General features: G+C 31.7%; 1 protein-coding gene across 2 annotated transcripts in view; it reads left to right on the forward strand.

The window, feature by feature from the left end:
* Nucleotides 1-9331: 9331 nt before the first annotated feature.
* The window catches only part of LOC141550611 (aldehyde dehydrogenase 1A1-like), a 42439-nt gene continuing 25495 nt past the window's right edge, over nt 9332-26275 (forward strand). Inside the window, exons 1-4 of one of the 2 annotated variants that reach the window (XM_074281431.1) lie at nt 9332-9366; nt 12828-12927; nt 19039-19143; nt 22300-22440. In XM_074281431.1, coding sequence (XP_074137532.1) covers nt 9347-9366; nt 12828-12927; nt 19039-19143; nt 22300-22440 — 366 coding nt within the window. In that variant the 5' untranslated portion in view covers nt 9332-9346. Of the gene's footprint in view, nt 9367-9709; nt 9843-12827; nt 12928-19038; nt 19144-22299; nt 22441-26275 lie in introns of those variants that run through there. The other variant, XM_074281432.1, reaches the window with a different exon arrangement.

Consider the following 26275-nt stretch of genomic DNA (forward strand, 5'->3'; position numbering starts at 1 on the left):
TATTTGCCTATCCATAAATCTCATAGATAATATGTTCTCTGTTCTTCAAATTTTCTTATATCTCCCTTTAAATCTAGAGGTCATGTATTTATTTTGACTTTTTATTGGTATATAGTGTAAACTATTGGTTTATGCCCAATTTCTGCCAGACTGCTTTCCAGTTTTCCCAACAACTTTTACCAAATAATGAATTCTTGTTCCCAAAAATTTAAATATTTACTCTTGTCAAATACTAGGTTACCATATTCATTTGTTGCTATAAGTTTTATGTCTTCTTTGTCCTACTGATATACCTTTCTATTTCTTAATCAATATTAGACAGTTTTTATAATTACTGCTTTATACTATAGTTTAAGATCTAAACTTCCTTCCTTTACAGTTTTTCTCATCAGTTCCTTTGAAATTCTTGGCCTTTTTGTTCTTCAAAAAAAAAAAACTTTATTATTTTTTCTAGCTCAATAAAAATAATTTTTAGTAATTTAGTTGGGATAGCATTAAATATATAGATTATGTAAATTAAACATAGATATAGATATTTAGCATATCTATATCTATATATATATGTATATATATACATATATATATATATATATATTTGTTTTATTAAGGTCAAGTTATTTTAACCTCTCTGAGCCATACTTGACTCAACTATAAATTGAGGTATTGTACTACATGAAATTTAATGGCCCTTAAATTGCTAAAAATGATGATCCTAGTGTCAAATGTCTCAAATAATTTCTCTGACAAAAGTTGATATATGTTTTCTGTATCTAGAAGAGGGTCCTTAAAGGAAAATCTCATGAGCATGTTGTTACTTTTTAACACCTTTACATATCCTACACATGAACATTTCTTAATTTCTTAGCTGACTAAATTAACTTGACTCCAACATATTTTGTATGGTCACATTTTCCCCTTTTACTAATGAGAACAAACACAAAATGATAGTTGATGATAAAAAAGACAGATTGTATGCCTATCAGATGAAGCAATGTGACATGAATTATCAACTGTATCAATTTCTTAAGTGTCTTATCAGATAAGTTAATAGTATCAAAAAGTTACTATGTCACATTTATTTATCCTTTATGCTTTCCTGAATTTATGCTTTACTGAAAAGAGTAACTATTTTGGTATTTTCAAGAAAACTTTTTCTTTCTCCATCTTTTCTCAACAGTAGTTTATTTTAACAAATAACATGTAAATCTAGTTTTCAACATTCATTTTTGTAAGATTTTGTGTTCCAAATTTTTCCTCCTGTCCTCCCTTACTCCCCTCCTCCCCAAGATAGCAAGCAATCTGATATAGGTTTTATATATATACATATATATATATATAATATTTTAAACATATTTCCAAATCAGCTAACTAATTAATGTCCTGAGAAATTTAGAACTGTAAATTGCAGAGAAGATTTGCTTCAGCAAAACAAAGCTTTGTACTGGGCATTCCCTATCCCAATGAAATCACAGATCTAATGTATAAATCAAATGAGATAATATTTGGACAACTTTTAGAATACAATGCTTGGTTCATTGTGAGCCCTTGATAATAAATTAGTAACTCTAAAATAAATATTCGCTTTTCTTCCCTCTTTTTCCTTCCAAAAAAATTAAGTCAAATACACCTCATACATAGTAGACACTAAACAAATACTGATTTAATTAAATTGAAACGATAGTATAAAATACTCTTATCTTTGCTGAGTGAATTGCAGTGTTTCTGTTTCTCTTCTACCCTCCTTTTTTTCAACATGTCTGGAAATGGACAAGAAATGGTAAGTAATGGTAGCATTGTTGATGTTTGTTATTTAAGATGAAGATTTATCTTCATAATACTAATGGATGTATGCTCAGCAATAAATTCAGAGTTTCTATTCCTTCCTCTTTCCTAGGAACCTATAAACCTAAAACATTGCCTAACTTTGTGGACCTTAGAAAAAAATTTTAATTAATCCTTTTTTACAAAATGACTAATATGGAAATATTATATATGATTGCACATGTATAAACTATATTGAATTGCTTAATTAATATCAAGGAGAGAGGAAGGGAAAGAGGGAAGAAAGGATAGAATTTTGGATTCAAAACTTTAAAAAAAATTTAAAATAGTTTTCAGCATGTAATTGGAGAGGAAATAAAATGATACTATCATTTGGAATATATTGTCTTTTTTTTCTTTTGTTTTTATACTCTTAGACAGACATTTGAAAAATAAGAAATGCAATCTGGGCATTGCCTTCTATCTTTTAATTAACTTTTAAAATTTATCTCAAACTAGAAAAAGAGACAAAATAGAAAAAGAAAAAAAACCAACAGAAACAAAAATAATTGCCATGTACATAGCAGAATATGACAGGATTCAAAATATAAAACAATAAATTTCCAGTTTGAGAGCCTATATAATAATATAATAAATATAATATTTATTACATACATAAAATAATAATAATAAATAAATTAAATAATAAATACAACACAAAGAAGACCTAGGCAAGGTTTGAAGATTGCATGCCCCCATCCCAATTTAAATATTGTACCTGCTGTATGTGATTATACACTGAAGAGTTTGACTTTTCATTTTAACAGTGAATTTGAATTATCCCCAAATCACAAAATAAATAACTATTCTTCACCAGAAGCTGGGTTTTCCTGATATTAAAAAAATAAACATTTGTAAAAATTGCTTTTGAGTATGTCTGTCTCTATTTCCCTTCTCCCACCACATGCCTCTCTTCTACATTACTACTCCCAGTCTTGGCTTTTCATTTAGATATTACTGCCAAACTATTGCCCTATAACCTTCAAATTAGACATTTGTATTTACTGGTTAATCAAAAATAACTGAGTTATATAGATTGTTTTTACATTTTAGTTTCTACATCTAGAAATAAAGGGATTGAACTAGATAAATTTTAATGGTCCTCTCTAGTTCTAAAATGCCATGATTCTAATCTCATCACACATGAGAAATCTGGAAATACTGAAGTCAAATGGTAAATTAGACCAAGGAAATAAATATTAGGATATGATAAAATAATCATTTCAGAAATATACAGTTATACCATTTAGCTAATTCATAATGCCAAGGTACAATGAAATCAAATAACAGATTAAAAAGTACAAAACATTCCAACCCCTAGAACAGCAAGGTCTTTATAAACTAAAAAGTAACATTCAGTAAGTTCTCTCAGAAAGAAAAATCAGAGAGAAAGAAGTTTCAAATGAGATTTTAGGTCAGTGTGCAACACTGTCAACTAAGTTCCTATAAGAGCCAAGTTTGAGAAGTTTAATTGGCAAATTATTTGTGGGAGAATATCGAAAAAGAACGAGATAAATTCATGGCGCTCACACTGGAAAAAAAAAAAAAAAGAACAATTAGTTGGTTCAGACTTCAGACCTAAATTATTTACATATAGTGTTGGGGGAAAAAATCCTACTCTATTTCAACCCACATTTATTGGTTTCATTATTTAATATCTCATCAAAAAAAAGTATAGGAATATTATGAAAAGACTCAAATAGAGTTGTGAACAGGCAAATTAGCACTTTTAAGGGAACAAAATCCCACTTGGAACAATAGACTTTGAGCTAAGTATATTAAGAACACATTTATCTAAAAACAACAAACTTTTCTTAAATGTACTAGAAAGAACCTAGTAGGAAATTGTCCTAATAAATATAAGTCTCTCTTAGGAACCCAATCATTCTATCAACAAATATTTACTATTCATCTGTTAAGCACTGTGCCCTTAGGATGCAAGTACATAGAAGGAAGCTATGTAAATATTTATACAATACACACACACACACACACACACACACACACACACACACACACATTAAATACAAGATAGCTTAAGAAAGGACTCCCAAGGAAGGATTCCATGTAAAAAGTACTTGAAAAGAAAGAGAACTGCTTTCAGAGATACAGGAAAGAAGAGATTGCATTCCAGGCAAATGGAACAACCAGTGGAAAGCTAAGGAAATCAAAGATAGAGAATTGGAAAAAGATCTGTTGGACTAGTTTGAAGAGTAAAGAATAGGGAATGATGTCCAAAGGATTATTTATTCTTATTCCTTTATTAATCTGAACAAGAAAAATAAGTGTCCAGGGCAGTTATAAAGTCTTAGTGAGCCATTAGAGGGGATTGTTTCAGACCAACTTTGATGATTTGGGTGGAGGGGGAATTAAAGATGTTTCTATACAAAGTATTTTTAAGTATGTCTAAGAGGGAGGTAGAAGTATCTGGGAAGGGAGACTTAATTCAGTTCCAGAGAAAAAGCTGGAGTTTTTGTTTGTTCATTTTTAAAAATACTTTGTATAAGACATAACATATAATAAGGTGATTTGTTTGATTTCATAGTATGTTATATATTTGGATATGTAGACATACTCCAAAGTTTAGAGGTAAGCATATATCCTTTAATTTCACCTCAGACAAAAGGATAAACACATTATGGAATATTGTTGACTGATAATAATGTTTAAGCACTTAATTCTTCTTTAATACTTTTCTACTATTTGCTTATTTAGAAGTATTCTTACTTCTTCTGTTCCTCCTACTTTTTCTTCCCTTACCTTATGTGTCTCTCTCCACTTAATGCACAATACTATTATATTATAATGTGGGTATATAATTTTGTTCATTTGTATTTTACAAGATATTTGGGGTTTGGGTGTCAGATTTTTTCAATTTTATTTATTTCAATTTTTTCCAAAAAGCTGAGACAATTTACTTTTTGTCCTATGTAGTTCTCATTAATGATTTCTTGAAATACAGCTTAAAAATAGGCTTTTAAAAAGCTCATTGTAAAAAAAAAAAATTCATCAAAAGGATGCCCATCAATTGGGGAATCCTTAAACATGTTGTGGTTTATGATTGTGATGGAAATGACAGGCAGAGTGATTTAAGAAAACTGTGAAATACTTATATGAACTGATGCAAAGTGGTGTGAACAGAATCAGACACAGTAACAGCAACATTGTTTAATGAAGAACTTTGAATGATTTAGCTATTCTCAGCAATACAATAATCTAAAATAATTCCAAAGAATTAATGATGAAGCATCCTATCCACCTCCAGAGAAAGATAGTATTTGAATAAATAATAAAGCATACTATTTTTCACTTCTTAATTTTTTCATTCTTTTATTTAAAATTATTTATTTTATATATGTCTTCTTGTACAAAATGACTAATGTGGAAATGTTTTATGTGATGCACATGTATAAACCATATCAGATTATATGCCATTTTATAAAGGAAGGGTGTGGGAAACAGAGGGAAGAAGGGATTGAATATGTAATTTAAAACTTTGTTTTAATGTTTGAAAATTGTTTTAACATGTAATTAGGGTTAAAATTAAAATATATTTTTTTAAAAAAAAATTAATCTCACTATTTCAAAATGGAGCTACTTGACTTTAAACCCAAATAACTCTGGCTTTTATTGACTGACCAATAATATCTTCAGTCCAAATATTTATGGCTCATAGCTTTAGGTGACTAGGAATGAGAGTAAATTGCAATTGTTTTCAGTTCTGATCAAAAACCGTGAGCCCAACAAGATATTAGCACTAAGTCTATTAAAGTAATACCTACACCATATGAACAAAACTTTCAAAACTTGCAGTTCCTAAAACAACATGGCTGGAAATGCAAAAAGATCATAACATTTTACATAATTTTATAGAAGAATAATTAGTACATAAAGTACCTTTAATAGTTAATATGATTATTCTTGAAGTTTCTAAAAAGATAAAAAGTTTATGAGGGCATTAATCCTAAGCTTTTGTGGAAGGTCCATAGAAGGAATTTTGTGATTATGGGGAATTCCCCAGGTAAAAAAATACCTACTACTGATACAGATCAGCAAGTAATATTTAATATATTTTCTTTCATATTTGAGACCCTTAAATATTGTCAATTAATGTCTTACCCATGGTGTCACAGATAGCATGAGTCAGAGGAAGAACTTGAATCTTGGTCTTCCTGATTCTAAAACTTCTCCTCTGACCATTATACTAGTCTGTCTTATATCTGTTAATGAATAGCATCAAATTCATACTGAGACATTGACTATTGTATATAGATAATGACTTTTCAAATACAATTTTGGATTTTTCCCTTCTAGAGGAGAATATGATACCTATGAATATATTAAAGTTAAAACTCTCAAAACAAAATTTCTGACAACTCCTAAGAACACCACAGCTTAGCATTTCTTGTCTTAATCCAACATTATTTTTTTCTGATTAGTTACCTTACCAACTAGAATAATAAAGTCTAAAATATGCTTTGTGCTTCTTACTGTCATGTAATCATGGTGAATTTTATTCATATGGGGAGAGAAATTAACCCTAGATCTCTCAAGCAAGAAAAAAAAAAAGAAAGAAAGAAAGAAAAGATCAGTTGTTACTTTACTTTTTGCTTCTGTTAATGGCTAATTAAAACTTACTGTGCATGTTATCTTATCAAATAGATATACTTTGGTCAAAGATGCTATTAAGTTTTCTTCGCTTTTGAAAACAATTCTTCATTTTGGAAATAATGACTGTTTAGTTAGTAATAAGTACTCTGCTTTACTGTAATTTTAACATCAAATTCATTGAAACAATCTTATATAGTACTTGTTGACATTTTAAGAACAGATTTTCATGGTGGAGGTTGTAATTTCATATAGTGTAAGAGATATTTGGTATTGAATTAGCCAGGAATTTTATTTTTTTTTAATCTAAAACATACATTGCTGAGTTTCCTCATGAAGGGCGAGTATGTTGTGTCTTTTTCTTTTTTCTTTTAAATTTCAGTTAAGCCTTTAATTTCACTTAAGCCACATTGAAGAATGTGGGAAGGATAAATATTAAAAAGTGACTGAATTTTTTTTTGATTAGTTATACATCTTCCCTATCTTATCCTATCATCATGATATACCCTTTCTCATGAATCAATGATATCAGTGCCTTCATCCTTAAAACATAAAGATCAAAACATAATAACAAAAGATTTTAAGTAATTGTTTAAATCATTTTTGATGTCTTCAAAAGGATAGGGAGAAATTAGTGTCTTTGGTGGGAAGAAGTCCTAAATTTGAGACCCAGAATAATAATGCAGCCAGGTAGCACAATAGGTAGCATGTCAATCCTGGAGTCAAAAGGAAAAGAGTTCAAATCTGTTCCCAGACACTTACTATGTGACTTCAGACTTCAATTAATCTCTGTTAGCTTTAGTTTAGTGAAACATTAGGGAACAATAGCACCTACCTTCTAGAGTTGTTATGAAAATAAAATGAGATATACACACACATATGGTATACACACATATATAGCATATATATATACATATATACATACACATATATATTTATATAGCAATTAATAGAGTGCCTAGCACAATGTTAGCTGGTATTTATTATTATTGTTATAGCTGGAATTTATATAGAATTTTCAGGTTTGGAAAGTACTTTATATATGTTATCTTTTGAAGAAGAAAAAAAAACCATATGAATTAGGAACTATTATTATATCCATAAAAAATTATAATAATGAAACTAAGAAATGCAAAAAAGAAGTTTAAAAAAGAGAATTAAATGATTTGTCTTAAGTCATATACTAATAAGAATTTGAAATCAAATTTGGCTCATCAGTACTTTGAAAATAAATTTCATTACCAATAATTTGAAAGTAATTATCTCTTTGAATGAGTTTGATGAATGAAAAAGCCCAGAGATTAAGCTTCAATAAACATTTAAAAATATAATAATAATAATACTTTACAAACTGGCAAGGAAAAAAATTCAAGTGCAGAATTTTAAATTTGAGGATTATTCCCTCCCCTCTTACCAAACACAAACCAAACTAGTCTCATTCTCTTGGCAAATGTTTTGAATGATGTATAAAATACATGATTTATTAGTGGGACAAAATAATATCACTAGATTCAATCAGAATTCCCCTCCAAATAATAAAAATAAAAAATAAAACAAAAGACTGACAAAATTAAAACTATTAAACATTTAAAAATAAAAATTTCATATATGAATAAGACACTAAATGATTAATACAGAAAATCTCTCTTTTACATTTACTTCTATTAAACCTGTAGACATGTTTTTGGTCATATGATGCCAAATTTTGCAATTGTGATTAATTCAAGTAGCTGAAATTTAGTACTTTCCAGAAGCTTTGATTTCCAATTTTAGATAAAAATTCTGAAAGAATCTTTTTTGTCCAAATCCACCTATTTGTCTTTTTCCCCACTACCCTTATTGTGATAAGTAGGCTATTAGGATAAAAGATTTATTATTGAAAGGGACTTTCCAGATTCTATAAACTAACTATCTCATTATACAAATGGTAAAACTGAGTCTAAAGAGTTTCACTAAATTGCCCAAGGACTCCCCAATTAGAGAAATATTAATTGCTCGTGAATAAACAAAGTCAGTATAATAAAAATGATAATAAGTCATAAAAATGGGATTTTAATTCAGGTGCTCTCTCCAAATCCAAAATTGTTTCCACTGAGTCACAATGATTCTCCTAATTGTGTCCCTTTTATTTAGATTAATATTAACATTAATAATTTAAAATAACCATCAGAGATTTCTGCAAATTAGTAATAATAAAAAATGTGAAATGAAACTACTCTGAAGTTATTACACCTAGGAAACTGGCAAAGATGACAAAAATAAAGTGAGAATAATCACTCTTACAAGCATTATAAAAAGAAAGGCACAGTAATGGATTATTGATGTAATTGTAAACTAGTCCAACAATTTTGGAAAGCTACTTGCATTCATACTAAGAGCTCATTTCTCAGAAGATAGCATTCGTGGAAGATAAAATTAGAAGGTCACAGAGAAATAAAAATATTTTCTGTTACAACATTTTTGTTACAACATAGACTTACTGATAGAGAAATGTCTTAAATTATGACACATGAATATAAAGAAATATTACTGTTCAAGAAATGCTGTATATGATTAATTGAAATATAGGGACTTATATGAATTATGCAAAGTAATGAAAGTAAATCCAGGAAGACAATATGCACAATGATCATGGAAACAATTACAAAAACATAATAAAAGCTGAACAATGTGTCATTGATTATACTAAACAAGCTTAACTACAAAGAAGAAATATGGTGTGAAAATAAATTTGATAAATTCTTGGCAAAGGCTAGATTTTCTGAATTGCTTTTATCCCCATCATTTGATAAAAATTATATACAGACCACTGTTCTGCTCCTGACATAATATTAACTATTCCTCCTCCCTTTCTGAAACTATTTTCCAGGTGAAGGATCAGCCTATTAAGGAGATTCTGGAAAGAATCCTACCAGCAATGACTGAGAGATTCCTACTGTGAGTGTTGCAAGACAACCTTTGACTTCTGAATAGTTAACATACACCATAGATCTGTGTGTGTGTGTGTGTGTGTGTGTGTGTGTGTGTGTGTGTGTGTTTTGACTGCTATGATAAATAGTCAGGGTTAAGTTAGATGAAGCAGACAAATTTAGGATACCTTTTTTAACACTTTTCTCACTCCAGGAGGTAAACAATGCAATCCTATAAAAAGGTTGTTCAAGAAGGTTTTGCAAAAGTCAGTGTTGAAACATTACCCTTGCATATGTTTTGTAAATAAAAAGCTTTAATAAAAAAAAAATAAAATAAAAAGGTTGTTCAGACATCCAGGGAGCTACTGAATCCCACAGCTACTTCAGTCCAGCGAGCAGATAACTCTGTACTCTGGGCCACCTGTGTACAGAGTTGTGACTATAGCTCCCAAAGTGACTCGTCCTTGCAGCTTTGATATTTACCCATTGCCACAAGATTTCAAGGTATGTAAAAATGATAAAAAGTTATGTGTTATGTTTTTGACTCACACATAAATTAAACTTTAGATATGCAGAGTTGCACCTGGGTATATGAATTAGTAAGGGGAGACATAGCTATTTCTATCCCAAACATGTGAAAGCTTCAACAGTGGAATAGGGAAATGTGAATAATTTATTTTATCAGGCCATGACAGTGATGGAAGTTCTATAGAGTGCTTAGAGCTTGGTTGGATGTCAAAGATGCTAGTATTGTCCACTGTATCCCAAGCCATTGTTTGGTCTTGATTTTTGTCACTACTGGATTCCAATGAAGAATGAGACCAACATGGCCCTGAATACCTCATGCTTAAATTACCTAAATAGCTTTCTGGTCCAAATCCATTACATGTCTCTTCTTATTAAAATCTGACCTCTATTCTGATCAAATAAATCTTTCTAAAGAACTAGTTTGACCTTGTCCCTTCTCTTCAATAATTTCCAGTGACTCCTTGTCTTTCTGAGGATCAAAGATCATATATCCTCTGCTGCTAAAAACCAAGACTCTGTCACTTAGCACAATGCCTGGCATATAGTAGGGGCTTAGTAAATGCTTCTTGATTGACTGCTTTGCCAGCCCTCTTATACTTTAATCATCCACAAATTGGTTGGTTTGCTGATGTCCTTTGTTCTCGAAAAGGACCAAAATGATATCACTGTGTTAGAATTAAATCGATCCTGATTAGACCAATATGAGCTCAGAATGTTCTACCACAAGTTGGGTACAAATAGTCCACATAAATATTTGGGGTGGTCCCTCCAACTGTATATCTCAGGGTTTTTTTGAACTACTGAAATTGTGATTTGCTCATAGAGCATAGCACCTTCTCTGATGAAGGCACAATTTCTCCCAAGTCATGCAATCACTTCTAAAGTTCTTAAGAGAGACCTTGAGAATGTCTTTGTATCATTTTATTCTGAACTACCTCATGAGTGCTTTCCCTGTATGAGTTCTCCATAATATAGGCTTTTTGCCAAGTTGACACTCAAGCAATATAGCCAGCCCAGTAGAGTTTGGATGTTTGGCAGTTTAGTTCAGCGATGGACCTCAGTGTCTGATATTTTGCCAGGTGATTGTCAGAATCTTCTTAAGACAATTCAAAAACAATCAGTTAAGTTTCCTGGCATAGCACTGGTATACTGTCCATATTTCACAGGTGTACAACAATAAGATCAGCTCAATAAGACTCTGTAGACCTTCAGTTTGGTAGTCAGTCTGATAACTCTTCTCTCCCACGGTTTCATTCAGAGTCTCTCAAACACTGAGCTAGTTCTGACAATGCGTATGTCAGCCTCATTATCAGTGTGAACATCCCTGGAACATACACTGCCAAGGTAAGAGAACTTATCCACAGCAATGGTTCCACCAATAGATAATGTGGTGCTAGCTGATGGAGCACCTGTGTTTTCTTGGTATTAATTGCTGGACCAAAATTAGCACAAGCAGCAGAGAATCGATCCATACTTTATTGCATATCAGCTCCAGAGACTGCAAACAAAAAAATCAACACTCCCTCCGTTTTAGTCTTGGCTTGTAGCTTTGTGGCAGCTGGCCTTGATGCCCATGTTTGTCCTCATTGGAGGCATCATGACAAGATGGCTAAAAAAAAATCATGCTAAAAAGCATAAGGGCAAGCACATAGCCTTGTTTCACTCTACTGGTAGTTAGGAAAGCACAAGAGAAGATTGTTCATTATCCAGAACCCAAGCATGCATGCTGTCACAAGATTGACATATAATACTGACATACCTTTTAGGGCAACCAAATTTTAATATAATTTCCTATAATCCCTCATGACTGATAATATCAAAATCCTTGATCAGATTTACAAACATGTACAGACTTCTGTTCTACTCTTGGTATTTCTCCTGGAGCTATGGATCAGCAAACATTAGTGACTGTTCCTCGGCCCCTTCAAGTACCAGTTAAAATCCCATATATTACAGAAAACTTTTATTCATTGCTTAATACTTAAGACTTCCCCCTCTACTGGTTCATCTCTGTGATCCATACACAAAATGTCCCATAAGGGTTAGTTCAGTTAAAGTTATTAAAGTAAAAATTCACCCATTATTTAAAACCACAGTAAACTTACTCTTCCTTCAAAAACGCTTAGTCACAATGAGTAAGGTAGGAAAGAATCATAACTTGTACAATTCTCTCTTGCTCAAAAAAACTAACACATCAGAGATAACAAAACTCTCATGATAGCCAGAGACAATAAAAATCAAGGAGCCCTCAGGTTGAACACTTCAGATACTGTGACCTTAGACAAATCACCAAGCCTCAGTTTTCTTATCTTTAAAATAGGGGTAGCAATAACATTTCCCCCAGAGTTGTTATAAGACTCAGATAAGGAATATGTAAACTATGCTATTAAATAGTCCTTCAACTGAAAAAAAAAAAAAAAAAAAAAGAACACAGATCTCTTCCCCCTCAAATCTCCCAGATATGGGAATACACAAAAACTATACTGCCTTGTTCCCTTTGTTGGCAACTGTCAGAGAAATTAGTTCACACAGTAGTATGAAAACAAAAGGGGTTGGGGGAATGGGGGTGGGGTAGGAGAGATGATCTCAACCTCGATACTCAAAGTAACTATTATTCTTGTCAAAGGTTTCAGTTTATTAAATAAAGAATTCATTTGCATGTAATAAACTATGTTTCCTGACTTGCTACAAGTTTGCAAAATGTTTTCTTTTAAAAATTTAAGTTTAAATCAGGGTCTTTTCTTACCAAAAAAAAAAAAAAAAAAAAAAAAAAAGAGAGAGAGAGAGAGAGAGAGAGACTTTCACTTTCTACCATGTTCTGAATTGGTTTATCCAATCACATTCCAGTATGTAAATGCTCCTCAATCACTTCATATTAAAAGGAACAAATAAAGGGAAGGATTCAGTCAGGATAAGATTGCAGAGCCTGTCAGCTATTTAATTTTCCTTTTGTGTCTCTAGTACCAGTCCAGAAATGTCATCTAAAGAAAAGACCCCAGCCAATTTAGGAGAGGGGAACATACCTGCTCCACTCAACAACTGCAAAATCCAATATACTAAGGTTAGTAGATTCAAACAGCATGTCTGTTACCTAACTTTAAGGAAGTTATTTGAAAAGTGAGAAGGTTCATTTGAGGTAGCTTTATTTAAAGTACACCTTATGAATAAATAATAGCTATGCATGATAGGTATTTGGGTGAAAAATCTTACTAATGCTTATTATTAATAGTATTAATTACTTATAATTAATTACTTGCTAATATTTATTAGCTGGGGTAAATAATCTAATACAAATTTGTTTGGATTCTAATAGTCAACTGTATTAGAAAATCTCATAAGAGCTTGCATAAGTCACTTAAGGAGCATAATTAATACTGTAATTTCTTATATTTGAAGGTGAAGGAGTAGGGAATATTTAAAGATGATTATTTCAGTAAGCATATTTGAGGGGAAAGCAGATGGAAACCCAGAATATTGTATTGTGCATTATGAATATATTAATTTATCTCACTAGGTAAGATTACTGCTATAGAAACAGATGCCTAGTAGCAGAATAGTCAATATTAATAGGAATATAGAATCAATGCAGGTCTCCAGCCTTTCATCTAAGGAGTGAAGGATAAAGTGAAACTAAATTAATTAAATTCCTGCTTGATAAGTCTAAAAATGTTCCTGTGATGTGGACCTGTCCCAAATTGTTATATAAAACCTGAAAACAAATTGCAGGATATATGAAGAAAGACTTTTTGTCCCAGTCAACTCACTTAAGTTATGTTTTGTTATATAATTTGAAACTGACTTTAGCTATACAGCAGAAAATGAGAATGTTTATATCTGAACTTTATAAAAAGCCAATTTTTCATTCTGAGCAAACCAATTCTAATAATAGAGAAAATGAAAGAAGAAAAAAATACTTATTTGCAGCCTTGGAGATCTTAAACATTTTAAAGTTTATCATATTTCTCTGTGTGTGCGTATGGGTATGTGTATGTGTGTACCACATGACATTTTTACAAAAGTAGAGCATGTATTAGAATCCATAAAATTTACAAATAAATATAAAAAGCAGAAATGTTAAACATATCCTTTAGAGACCACATAAATAGTATTGAAGTAAGTCAATTAAGGAATTAAGATAGTACAAGAAAACTATGAAAACCTAAATGGAAATTTAAGAATGAAATCCTAAATAATTATTGGTTAAAGAACAAATTATATTTTTTTAAAATGAGAACTAGATGAACAGCAGTGATAATTACAAATCAAACTACCAGAATTTCTGAAATGTTGCTAAAGAAATCCTGGGAAGAATTGTTACACATTAATAAAAAGAATTTTTCATGAAAAATCATGTAACAAAATTAGAAAGTCAAGAAAATCAAAAAATAAACCAAAAATAAATGCAGAAATATCAAAAATTAGAAAAGGATTAAATAAAACACAGTAGAAGAGAAAAATAAAACTAAATGCCCACTTTAAAAAAAAGACTAATGGGGCAGGTAGGTGGCGCAGTGGCTAGAGCACCAGCTTTGAATTCAGGAGGACCCAAGTTCAAATCTAGTCTCAGACACTTAACACTTCCTAGCTATGTGACCCTGGACAAGTCACTTAACTCCAGCCTGGGGGGTGGGGGGGAAAGACTAATAATTAAGATCCTGAATTCTTAGCAAGAAGTATGATGCATTTTTCCCTGAGTCAATAATTCCTAAGTATATAATCTTATTTATGCAAAAGCTTTTTTTAATGTTATAAGACCAGATTTGTTTATCTCATATTTTTAAATTGGCACCATCCCATTTTTGGTAACAAATTAAATCTCTCTACTTAGCCATGAAAGATATATGATTTTCTTTACTTCAAGTAAGTATTTTTATAGTACATAGGTAGAGGAAATTATTTATACTTATTTTGATGGTATTCTATTGACTTTATTTTTATTTTCATGTTGAACCCTTAGTAGAAACATAATTGTTTCCTTTTTTATTCCTTGTTATTTCCTCCTTTATTCCATATAATTTTCTTTGAGTCTTGTTGCTTGCTTCTCTGGATTTTTCTGGTAGATTTGCTCTCCATAAGAGGAAATGAGTGATAGTAGCAAAAAACAATGGTCATACGAATATTGATTTAAAGTTAAAAGGGCCTCTAGAAGTAATTGTGCATGTCTCTGTGTGTGTGTGTGTGTGTGTGTGTGTATCAGAAGCAAAATCTGAGCATAAGTACTTTGACATATTATGTTGACTTTAGATTCTTCTCTGATAAACAAAAATTTTAATTTGCTTAGTGAGATACAATTGGAATCAAGGGACTTGGGTCCAAATACTGGCTATGTCATTTAATACATATAGGACCTTAAAAAAATAAATTTCTTTCTCTGAATCTCAGTGCTTCATTTCCACAATAAAGGACCCAGGTTAGATGACTTCTAAAGTGCTGTCCAGAACTTAATCTATGATATATAAAGTATGAAAGTTACTAATCATCTAACCTTGCTTTCCTGCATTGTTGATAATGATGTTAACATTAATGATACTTGCTATAATGCTTAATAGTTTATAAAGTGTTTTTGTCACAATAGCGCTGAATAGGGCATTGCACTAAAGCTCCTCTCTAAATCTGTATCTATAAAGTGAGAATGATCATAATATACCCTTCTTGCAATACTAACACATTAAATATAGTGATTATTAATTTGCAAAGTGTTTTCTTCACTATAGTCCTCATAGGGGTGTTAGACTACAAGGCCCCTAAGGATCTTCTCTTCCAGCTCTATCTATAATTCTATACATGCCTGCTGATGTGTTGAGAAGTGAACATCAGAGGTAGGATAATGTAACTGCTCCCTTTGCAAAGTCTGATAATTGTACTCCATCTCTGAAATTGTGCTTCCAAGAGACTTAGACCCTTCCCCATAACAAATACAACCAAACTGAATATGTTTAGCCCTATCTGATAGGAGGTGAGATTTGCTGGTGAGGAGGTGGAGAGAAAGGAGAGAAAAATGGATATATTTTTAAAATCTACTATAAGTTTCTATTCTCCTCCACTCCTTTTGGTTTGGTTTTGCAAGGCAATTGGGTTAAGTGACTTGCCCAAGATCACATAGCTAGTACGTGTTAAATGTCTAAGGTAAAATTTGAACCCAGGTCCTCCTGATTCCAGGGCCAGTGATTTATCCATTGCACCATCTAGCTGCCCCAAAAGTGACATTTATAGAGTTTTCTTAGCTTTAAAAACCATATTACCTGCATTGTCTCTTTCAAACTCTACAATAAACTTTCATGATAGGTGTTTTCATCATAGATACTACAGGTACTATAATTAACTATTTCACAAAGAAGCAAATAGAGATTTAAAGTAAGAGACTTGCTTCTGTGGTATGGCTAAAAATGGAAGAGATCAGATTCCAAGAGGGACTTTCCTGACTCTAAGGTCTAGATTGTTTTTCCCTTATTGCACTTGTCTAAGTTATTGCCTTGCCAGCCTATACCTGCAGAAGTAGAGAGGGCATTGCTTCTGCAATCAATCATCCTGAATTTGAGAACTAGAGACAGGAATACATACATACATAATATATATTTGTATATATACATATATGTATATGTGTTTTGTGTGCATAGTCATTAACTTTGCTACTGAAGAAAAATGTGTAATATGAAAGGGGATAACGAGAGTTTTCTCACCATATGTATATACATATACATATATATATATATATATACATACATATACACAGAGAGAATTTTTTATCTCTCTTTCTCTCTTCCCTCCCCCCTTCTCTCTCTCTCTCTCCCTCTCTCTCCTTCTCTCTCTGTCTCTCTGTCTCTCTGTCTCTTCTCTCTCTCTCTCTCTCTCTCTCTCTCTCTCTCTCTCTCTCTCTCTATATATATATATATATATATATATATATATGTATATATATACACACATATATATTTATATTTATGCATACATATTTATATATATATAAATCTCATCTCTGTCTATAATCCTATGCTATATACATTAAGCTGAATTTAAAACTTCTATATATACCTGTTGATATGTTGAGAGGTGAACATCAAATTTGAGACAAGGTAACTGTACTCCCTTTGCAAAATCTAAGTGCAAGTGAGAATATGTGTGAATGCCTATATATTCTTATATATATACATATGCAAACATACAAACACATACACACACATTTGCCACTGATTGAACATAAGAACAAACTGATTAAATTTGGGTATCATCTGGCATTGTCAGTAGACAAGTTCTGGCTTTCAGAGCTTCAATCAAGTGTATAGTTCATATAATATTCCAACAAAGTATAAGGACTAATACAGTGAAGACAGATACCCATTTTGCCATATCCATAGAATCTTTAAAGGTTAAAGTACAGTTTTTAAAGGATTTGGCAGTCAATAATATAAATATATTAAGAACCATATCCCTATCACTAAATTTCTTTTGTGCATATATAATTTAGAAGACAAAAACAGAAGTATAAAAAATTCAAAGTTTTTGGAAATTAGTGGATAGATAAATGTGAAAAAAAAAACCTAATCCCCTGCCTTCTACACTCACCAAAGCTGCCTTATATTGTAATTTTTGGGCTAGCTTTCTGGAATTAAAGAGTGCAGAAGGCATGAGAGCCACCAGGAGGATGGTCAAAATTGGAATGTCTCATTTCCAGTCCTCTCAGCCCTTAAATACTCTATTACAGCATACTGAATATGTGTAAACTAGAGAACCATTATATCTATCACCTTGCTAAATACTAAGTATATGTATACTAAAGAACCATCATCTCAATAATTCCACTGAGTTAACACATTGTTGTAATTATCTTTGTTTCAAGTATAATGCTCCAGAGTTCCAGCCCTCTACATTATATAGATCAAAGCAAGCTTTTTTTTTCTCCATATATATTTTAGCCTGGAAAATGTGAGCATTATTCTATACTAAGAAAGTGATGGTCAAAAGACCAAGTGTATTTGCCAGCAGAAGTTTGGGTATGTGAACTATATGAACCTTTTTACAATGAATCAACCTTCCTGGCCTCAGATGTAAGTAGAAGACTAAAAAAATCAGATGTTTGGGAATAATATAGCTCCAAAAGCAAGGAAGTTTTGCTAACGATCTCAAGTTCCAGTCATTAAAGGCACTATTCTACAAACAATGGCATATGTACAATGGAATATTAGAGTGGACTACAGTGATTCCCCTAATGGTACCAGAAAACAGATGATTCTACCCAAAGCATATTACTCTGTACCTATAAGTTTCACATTATAACTGAATATATGGGTCAAGAGAGAATCAATAGTCTAGTAAGAAATCATTTTTACTAGTGAGACCTTTCCCATACTATCTTGCTCCTAGAGTGGAGATGAAAACTTGTAGCACTATCATAAGGTTCAGGGAATCAGTAGGAGGACAGATTGTCAGTGGAGATCAAAAACATCCTGAAGATGCTTTGAGGTAAGATGTCTCAGACAGCATAAATTAATAAGGAAGAGAGATTTTTCAGTTGAGAGAAATACCCTAAAGTGAATCAAAAAACTCTTAATATAGTAGAATAAATTTGAAAGCCAAAAATCCATGAACAGAGATATATTATCATCTATGTGCATATATGTATATATAAGATTTTTTTGAATTTTTAAATTATTCAGCAAAGTACCCAGGGCTCTCGTCTAAGATATCCTTCAACCCACTACTACTACCTGCTCACAAACACATGCATATATGTTCATTTATATGTATATGTGAGGACATCTATCTTGTGTTCCTATTCCCAGTATTCTAAAAGCACTCATTCTATGATTAAGAAGACAAAATAAAGTATAATAATATCCAACTATCCATATGACTAAAACTATATAACCTAATCTATGAGAACTGAGTGAAGTCAACATTTTGAGGAACTTCATCATTATTAATCTTGTCTTTATTTTTAAATGATATTTTAAAAAATTATTCTATGGTTCACATTTCTTTGTGCCCAAAATAAACTAACGGGGGAAATGGGAATTGCAAAATTTCACCATCTTTGAGTTAAAAGAGTAAAAAATAGTGCCATTGAGACATGAAAAAAGATGTTTTGAGTATTTCCGGTTCAATCACTGTGGGAAACTTTCTGAGGCTAATGCACTATGATATAATATTGATTGTCTTTTGTATTTCCCAATAGATATTTATAAACAATGAATGGCATGATTCAGTAAGTGGCAAGAAATTCCCAGTCATTAACCCTGCTACTGAAGAAAAAATTTGTGATGTGGAAGAAGGAGATAAAGTAAGTTTTTTCAATATGAGAATTATTAGGAAAATTTGCTTTCTTTCTTTAGTCCAAGTTTCTTGCCAACAAAAAGATAAGGTGAGTTTTCTCATATGATACTTATTAGGAAGCCTTATTTTCTCTCATTCTCTTTTTTAAAAACTATTAATTTATTTTTAATATTTTTTTATTTTGAGATTTTTATTTCTTTCTTTCTATTCAGTCCTATACTAATTATTTGAGAAAGTAAATTATATGACATCATTTGCACATGTAAAATCATGCAAAACATATTTCCATATTAGCCATGTTGCAAAAAAATAAAGTGAAAAATAATACTTCAATTTGTATTCTGAGTTTAGCAGTTCTTTGGAGGTGAATAGTATTTTTCATGATAAGTCCTTCAGAATTGTCTTAAAACATCGTATTAATGAAAGTATCTGTGACTTTCACAGTTGTGTGAAAAAAAGCAATATCTAAACATAAAAATTTGTGATTAAGATATATCTTCATATCATTAATCTTGACTTCAATTTTTAAAAATATCTCTTTATATGTATTAAATTATACTTTGCTATAAATACCAATTGTCCTGCAAAATTTTAGGCAGTTAGATAAGGCTGTTTAATGTTTTATATTTTCTGTGAAAATCTTATCATGGAATCAGCCTCAATTAAATGAACAATTCAATGAAACAATTATTAAGCATCTATTACTTTCAAGTCACTTTGGTAGGCTAGGAATATAAAGTACAGTGCCTGGCATATAGCAAAAACAATAAGTGCTGAGAAAGAAAAACTGTCTGTCCTAGAAACTAGCATTCCAGGGGGTGGGGATGAGGGGGAAATACTTGCCAGGCCTTAAGGGAACAGGCTCTCTTAATGGGTAACGAACATAGTAACAGACAAGAGCAGTGACAATGCATTTCCTTAGATCACACCATCTTGGAAGCACCAATAACTTTTAAAATCCCAGAAATAGGTATAAAAACAGTAGCAAGAAAAACCCTGAAGCTTGAGATAATCCAAGCAGAGCTCCATAAAGTTCAAAGCCAAGAAATATTGTAGAATAATGAGAGAACAACAAAAAAGCATTCTGATTATAAAAAGCTACTATGATAACAGATAAAACAAGAAACAAATTTAGGAGAAAACAAAGTGAAAATAGCTACAAGCAAAGTCTCAAAGACAAATATATTTGGGACACTAGCTCAAAAAAATTTCCTTGAAAAGCTTTTTAAAAAAATTGTAAATCAGAGTAATAAGGAAAAAAAAGTAAGAAATATATATTATATGTAATATAATATATTTAATGTGTATATAGATATATAGACATATATCTAAATAAATACACAAATTTAGAATTAGAATCTATTTAAATTAATGTATTTATTCAGTGCCATACCAATCAAACTACCAAAAAGTTATTTTATAAAGCTAGAAAAAACAGTAACAAAATCCAGAAATTTGTCTTAACAAATACATAGTAATTATAACTAAGAATATGAATGGGATGAACTCACTCATAGAACTGAAGGATGGCAGAATGGATTAGAAACTAGAATTCAATACTGTGGTGGTTACAAGAAATACTCAAAACAGAAAAATAAACATTGAATTAAAATAAGAGTTTGGAGTAGGATCTATAGCTGAGTTTTAAAAAAACAGGGGTAGCAATTATGACCTCAGACAAAGCAAAGGCAAAAAAAAAAAAAAAAGATATAATTAAAAGAAATAATCAGAGAAACTATATTTTGTTTAAAAGATACCAAAGACAATGAAGTCATATCACTACTAAATATATATGAACCAAATGACATAGCATGCAGATTCTTTACAGAAAAGTTGAATGAGGAACAGAAGCTGTACTTCAACATATTAGACAACAAAGATGCACTAATGGAAGACTTCAAATTTCTCTTCTCAGGAGTATATAAACTTAACCATGAAGTAAATAAGAAAAAAAAAGTTATGCAGATGAATAGAATTTTAGAAAAATTAGATATGATAGATATCTAGAGAAAATTGACTGAGAAGTAAAGAATGTACCTTTTTTCCCAGCTGCACATGTGCAGCTACAAGTAGTTTCACAAAAACTGATCATATATTGGGGCATAAAAATCTTACAAACAAATGAAAAAAATGACAGAAATACTAAATGAATTCTTTTCAGACCATAATATAATAAAAATTATATTCAATAAATGACCTTAAAATCATAAATCAAAAATTAATTGAAAACTAAATAATCTAAACCTAAAGAATGAGACAAAGAACACAATATAGAAACAATCAATAATTTCATTAAAGATAATGACAACAGGGGACAGCTAGGTGGTACAGTGGATAGAGCACCAGCCCTGAAGTCAGGAGGACCTGAGTTCAAATCTGATCTCAGACACTTCTCACTTCCTAGCTGTGTGACCCTGGGCAAGTCACTTAACCTCAATTGCCTCAGCAAACAAACAAACAAAAAGAGATAATGACAACAATAAAATCATATACCAAAATGTGTGGAATGCAGCCAACGTGAATCATGTTCCAGTGTTAAAGGAAACTTTGGTGTTCTATTTTATGTAAATAGTAGTTCTGTGGGGGAGAAATTTCAATGCTAAAAACCTTTTGCCCCTAAAATATTAAATATAAAATTATATTTACAAAGAAAAGGTTTTCAAGGGAGGGGTAAATAATGAATATGGCATAAAATAGGAGCTGCATTTGAAATCAGAAAACTTGGATCTAAACCCCAGATGTCCCTTTGTGTGATGTTGGCAAATCCCTTCAGTTCTCTAGACTCCACATTTCTTTCTGATGAGATAAGGAAGTTGGGCTAGCTACTCTTTAAATTCCATTTCAGATTTGTAACATATGAACTTTAGGACACTGACAAATTTTTCATATAAATATAAGCTCAAGATGTTAAAAATTCCATCCCAGCTCAAATTCTATGATTCTCTAGATTGAAAGTATGTAAATCATATGAAAATCAGTGAAAATAGACCTAATGTTTGCTCTTTTTCTATGAAATTTTCTCTAATGCTCTCTTGTCTGAGTGGTGTTCATATTTAACCATCATATAAATTCTATCACTATATGTTGTTCCACAGCTAATTTATATTGGGAAATAATTAAAGTATTATTATACCACTAAACTTAACTTTCTTTATATTTTTAGGAGGATGTGGACAAGGCAGTGAAAGCAGCAAGGAAGGCTTTTCAGATTGGGTCTCCATGGCGGACAATGGATGCTTCAGAGAGGGGACGACTCCTGAACAAACTGGCTGATTTAATGGAAAGGGACTATCTGCTTTTGGCTGTAAGTATGCACCAGATAAAAGAAAGAGTTGGTAGAGTTCTCAATTATGTTCATTATCATGTGCTGGTTTTGTCTGCAATTAATCTTGCATATATAAATATACATTTATATATGTGCATATATATGTCATTTTCTAGATTATAAGGAATGCCTTTTGAGAATGTATTTTTCTTATCTCCCTCTGTTGAAAGAAATATTATTGACAGTTCCTTTAGAGGGAGTAGTACTACAGGTACTAGTACTAGTAGTAGTAGTAGTAGTAGTAGTAGTAGTAGTAGTAGTAGTAGTGCTGATGGTGGTAATGTAACAGTGATCATGATGGTAATGATAGTACTAATAATAGTATTAGTACTAATCTAGTAATTAATAATAACTCAACATTTATATGATACCTTTAAAAGGTTACAAAGCACCTAAACCCAGAAGTGGAATAAATCTGGAGAGTGTTTAGTTTAACTCTTCCACAACTTACCAAAAAAAAAATGTCATCTAGCTTTTGCTAGAAGACCTCCAGTAAGGGGGAAATCGCTACTTACAAGGCAGTCCATTCCATACTTGGCTAACTTTAATTTCCCAAGGAAGATTACATCTTTATATGAAATCTAAAATTGCCTTATTGAAACTTCTGCTGAAACATCCTACTGAAAGGTTACAGATCTTGTTCAAAAGAACCAATGTCTAACTCTTTTAATCTCTTCATACCTTTTATCTGTGAAGCTGATTCTTTGAATCATTGTCTACAACAACATTGTTTCTGTTTCTGCTTGATATAGGAGTATTCGCTTAGTAAGCAGTTTTATCCCTCCTTTCTTTTCAATCATAAAAAAAACTTGATTACATATGCAAGATTACAGGAAAACTCATTTTTACCAACCCTTTTTGTGTATATGCCCTATTTAGCCAACCCCTTCTATATTGTCATTTCTATTTGTAGAAATATTGCCTATATTGTATATTTTTATATTGTCATGATCCAGATATATATTTACTTAATCCAGGGGTTTTTTTGTTTGTTTGTTTTTTGGTGGGTGGGGGAAATTTCAACAAATTGTTTACTTACCTTCCAATGAACATGTGAGGTTGGTATTAATTTAAATCAGTGGACCCCAAACTTTTTAAATAGGGGGCCAGTTCACTGTCCCTCAGACTGTTGGAGGGCCAGACTATAGTAAAAACAAAAACTCACACTCTGTCTCCGCCCCTCAGCCCATTTGCCATAACCCATCAGGCCACATAAACGTCCTCAGAGGGCCGCATCTGGCCTGCGGGCCATAGTTTAAGAACCCCTGAAAATTATCCACATTTTGTGGATGAAGATACTCGGGTTCAATGAGATTGTGACATGTCTAAAGTATATAGCATTATCATATTTTAATACTGGAAAGAATATTAGCAATTGTATAGGCCCAAGCATCCTTACCTTACACATAAAATGACTTAAAAATAGCTTGTCTAAGTTCACCTAGATGGAAGTACTATAGGCAGAATTCAATGCAGGTGTCCCAACTCTAACACTAGGATTCTTTAAACACAGAGGTATCCAACACCCATTCCTATTAAAAACACTAGAGAGTATAGGAATAAATGGACTTTTCCTTAAAATAGTCAGTAGCATCTATTTACAACCATCAATAAGCAACATATGTAATGGGGATAAACTGGAACCTTTCCCAGTAAGATCAGGAGTAAAACAAGATTGCCCACTATCACCATTACTATTTAATATTGTATTAGAAATGCTAACTCCAGCAATAAGAGGTGAAAAGAGATTAAAGGAATTAGAGTAGGTAATGAGGAAACCAAATTATCACTCTGCAGATCATAGGATAGTATACTTAGAGAACCCCAGAGAATCACCTAAAAAGCTATTAGAAATAATCCACAACTTTAGCAAAGTTGTAGGATATAAAATAAATCCACATAAATCATCAGCATTTGTATACATCATTAACAAAATCCAACAGCAAGAGATTCCATTTAAAATAACTGTTGATAGTATAAAATATTTGGGAATCTATCTGCTAAGGGAAAGTCAGGAACAATATGAGCAAAATTACAAAACACTTTCCACACAAATAAAGTCAGAGCTAAACAATTGGGAAAATATCAAGTGCTCTTGTGGATAGATTGAGCAAATATAATGAATATAATAAAGATGACAATACTACCTAACTAATCTATTTATTTAGTGCTATACCAAACTCCCAAGAAACTATTTTAGTGACCTAGAAAAAATAACAACAAAATTCATCTGGAAGAACAAAGGTCAAGGTAACTAATGAAAAAAAAATCAAATGAAAGTGGCCTAGCTGTACCAGATCTAAAAACCATATTATAAAGTAGCAGTCATCAAAACCATTTGGTACTGGCTAAGAAAGAGAGTAATCAATCATTGGAATAAGTTAGATCGACAGGACAAAATAATCAATAATTATAGCAATCTAGTGTTTTACAAACTCAAAGACCCAGTGTTTGGGATAAGAATTCACTATTTGACAAAAAGTGCTGGAAAAATTGGAAACTAGTATGGCAGAAACTAGGCATTGGCCCACACTTAACACCATATACCAAGATAAAACCAAAATGGGTTCAAGATCTAGACATAAAGAATTATATTATAAATAAATGAAAGAACATAGGATAGTTTACCTTTCAGATCTGTGGAGGAGGAAGGAATTTCTGACCAAAGAAGAACTAGAGATCATTAGAGATCACAAAATAGATAATTTTGATTATATTAAGTTAAAAAGTTTTCGTACAAACAAAACTAATGCAGACAAGATTAGAAGGGAAGAATAAACCGGGAAAACATTTTTACATTCAAAGGTTCTGATAAAGGCCTCATTTCCCAAAGTGGTCAAAGGATATGAACAGACAATTTTCAGACAAAGAAATTTCTACTCATATGAAAGGGTGTTCCAAATCACTATTGATCAGAGAAATACAAATTAAGACAACTCTGAGATACCACTACACAGCTTTCAGATTGGCTAAGATGACAGGAAATGATAATGACCAATGTTGGAGGGGATGTGGGAAAACTGGGACACTGATCCATTGTTGGTGGAATTGTGAATGGATCCAACCATTCTGGAGAGTAGTTTGGAACTATGCTCAAAAAGTTATCAAACTGTGCATACCCTTTGATCCAGCAGTATTCCTACTGGGCTTATATCCCAAAGAGATCTTAAAGGAGGGAAAGAGACCTGTATGTGAAAAAATGTTTATGGAAGCCCTTTTTGTAGTGGCTAGAAACTAGAAACTTAGGGTATGCCCATCAATTAGAGAATGGCTGAATAAATTGTGGTATATGGTTGTTATGGAGTATTATTGTTCTATAAGAAATGACCAACAGGATGATTTCAGAGAAGCCGGAAAAGATTTACATGAATTGATGCTAAGTGGAATGAGCAGAACCAGGAGATCATTATACATGGCAACAATAAGATTGTGTGATGATCAATTCTGATGGACGTGGCTCTCTTCAACAATAAGATGATTCAAACTGGTTCCATTTGTTCAGTAATGAACAGAGTCATCTATACCCAGAGAGAGAACTATCTGAGTGTGGATCACAACATAGCATTTTCACTCTTTCTGTTATTGTTTGCTTGCATTTTTCTTTTCCTTCTCAGGTTTTTTTTCTTTCTAAATCCGATTTTTCTTGTGTAGCAAGATAAGTGTATAAATATGTATACATATATTGGAGTTAACATACATATTAACATATTTAACATGTATTGAATTACCTGTCATCTAGGGGAAAGGGTGGGGGGAAAGGGGAAAATTTGGAACAGAAGGTTTTGCAAGGATCAAAGTTGAAAAAAATACCCAT

This window comes from Sminthopsis crassicaudata, chromosome 1 (assembly GCF_048593235.1).
Source record: "Sminthopsis crassicaudata isolate SCR6 chromosome 1, ASM4859323v1, whole genome shotgun sequence".
NCBI classification, from domain to species: domain Eukaryota; kingdom Metazoa; phylum Chordata; class Mammalia; order Dasyuromorphia; family Dasyuridae; genus Sminthopsis; species Sminthopsis crassicaudata.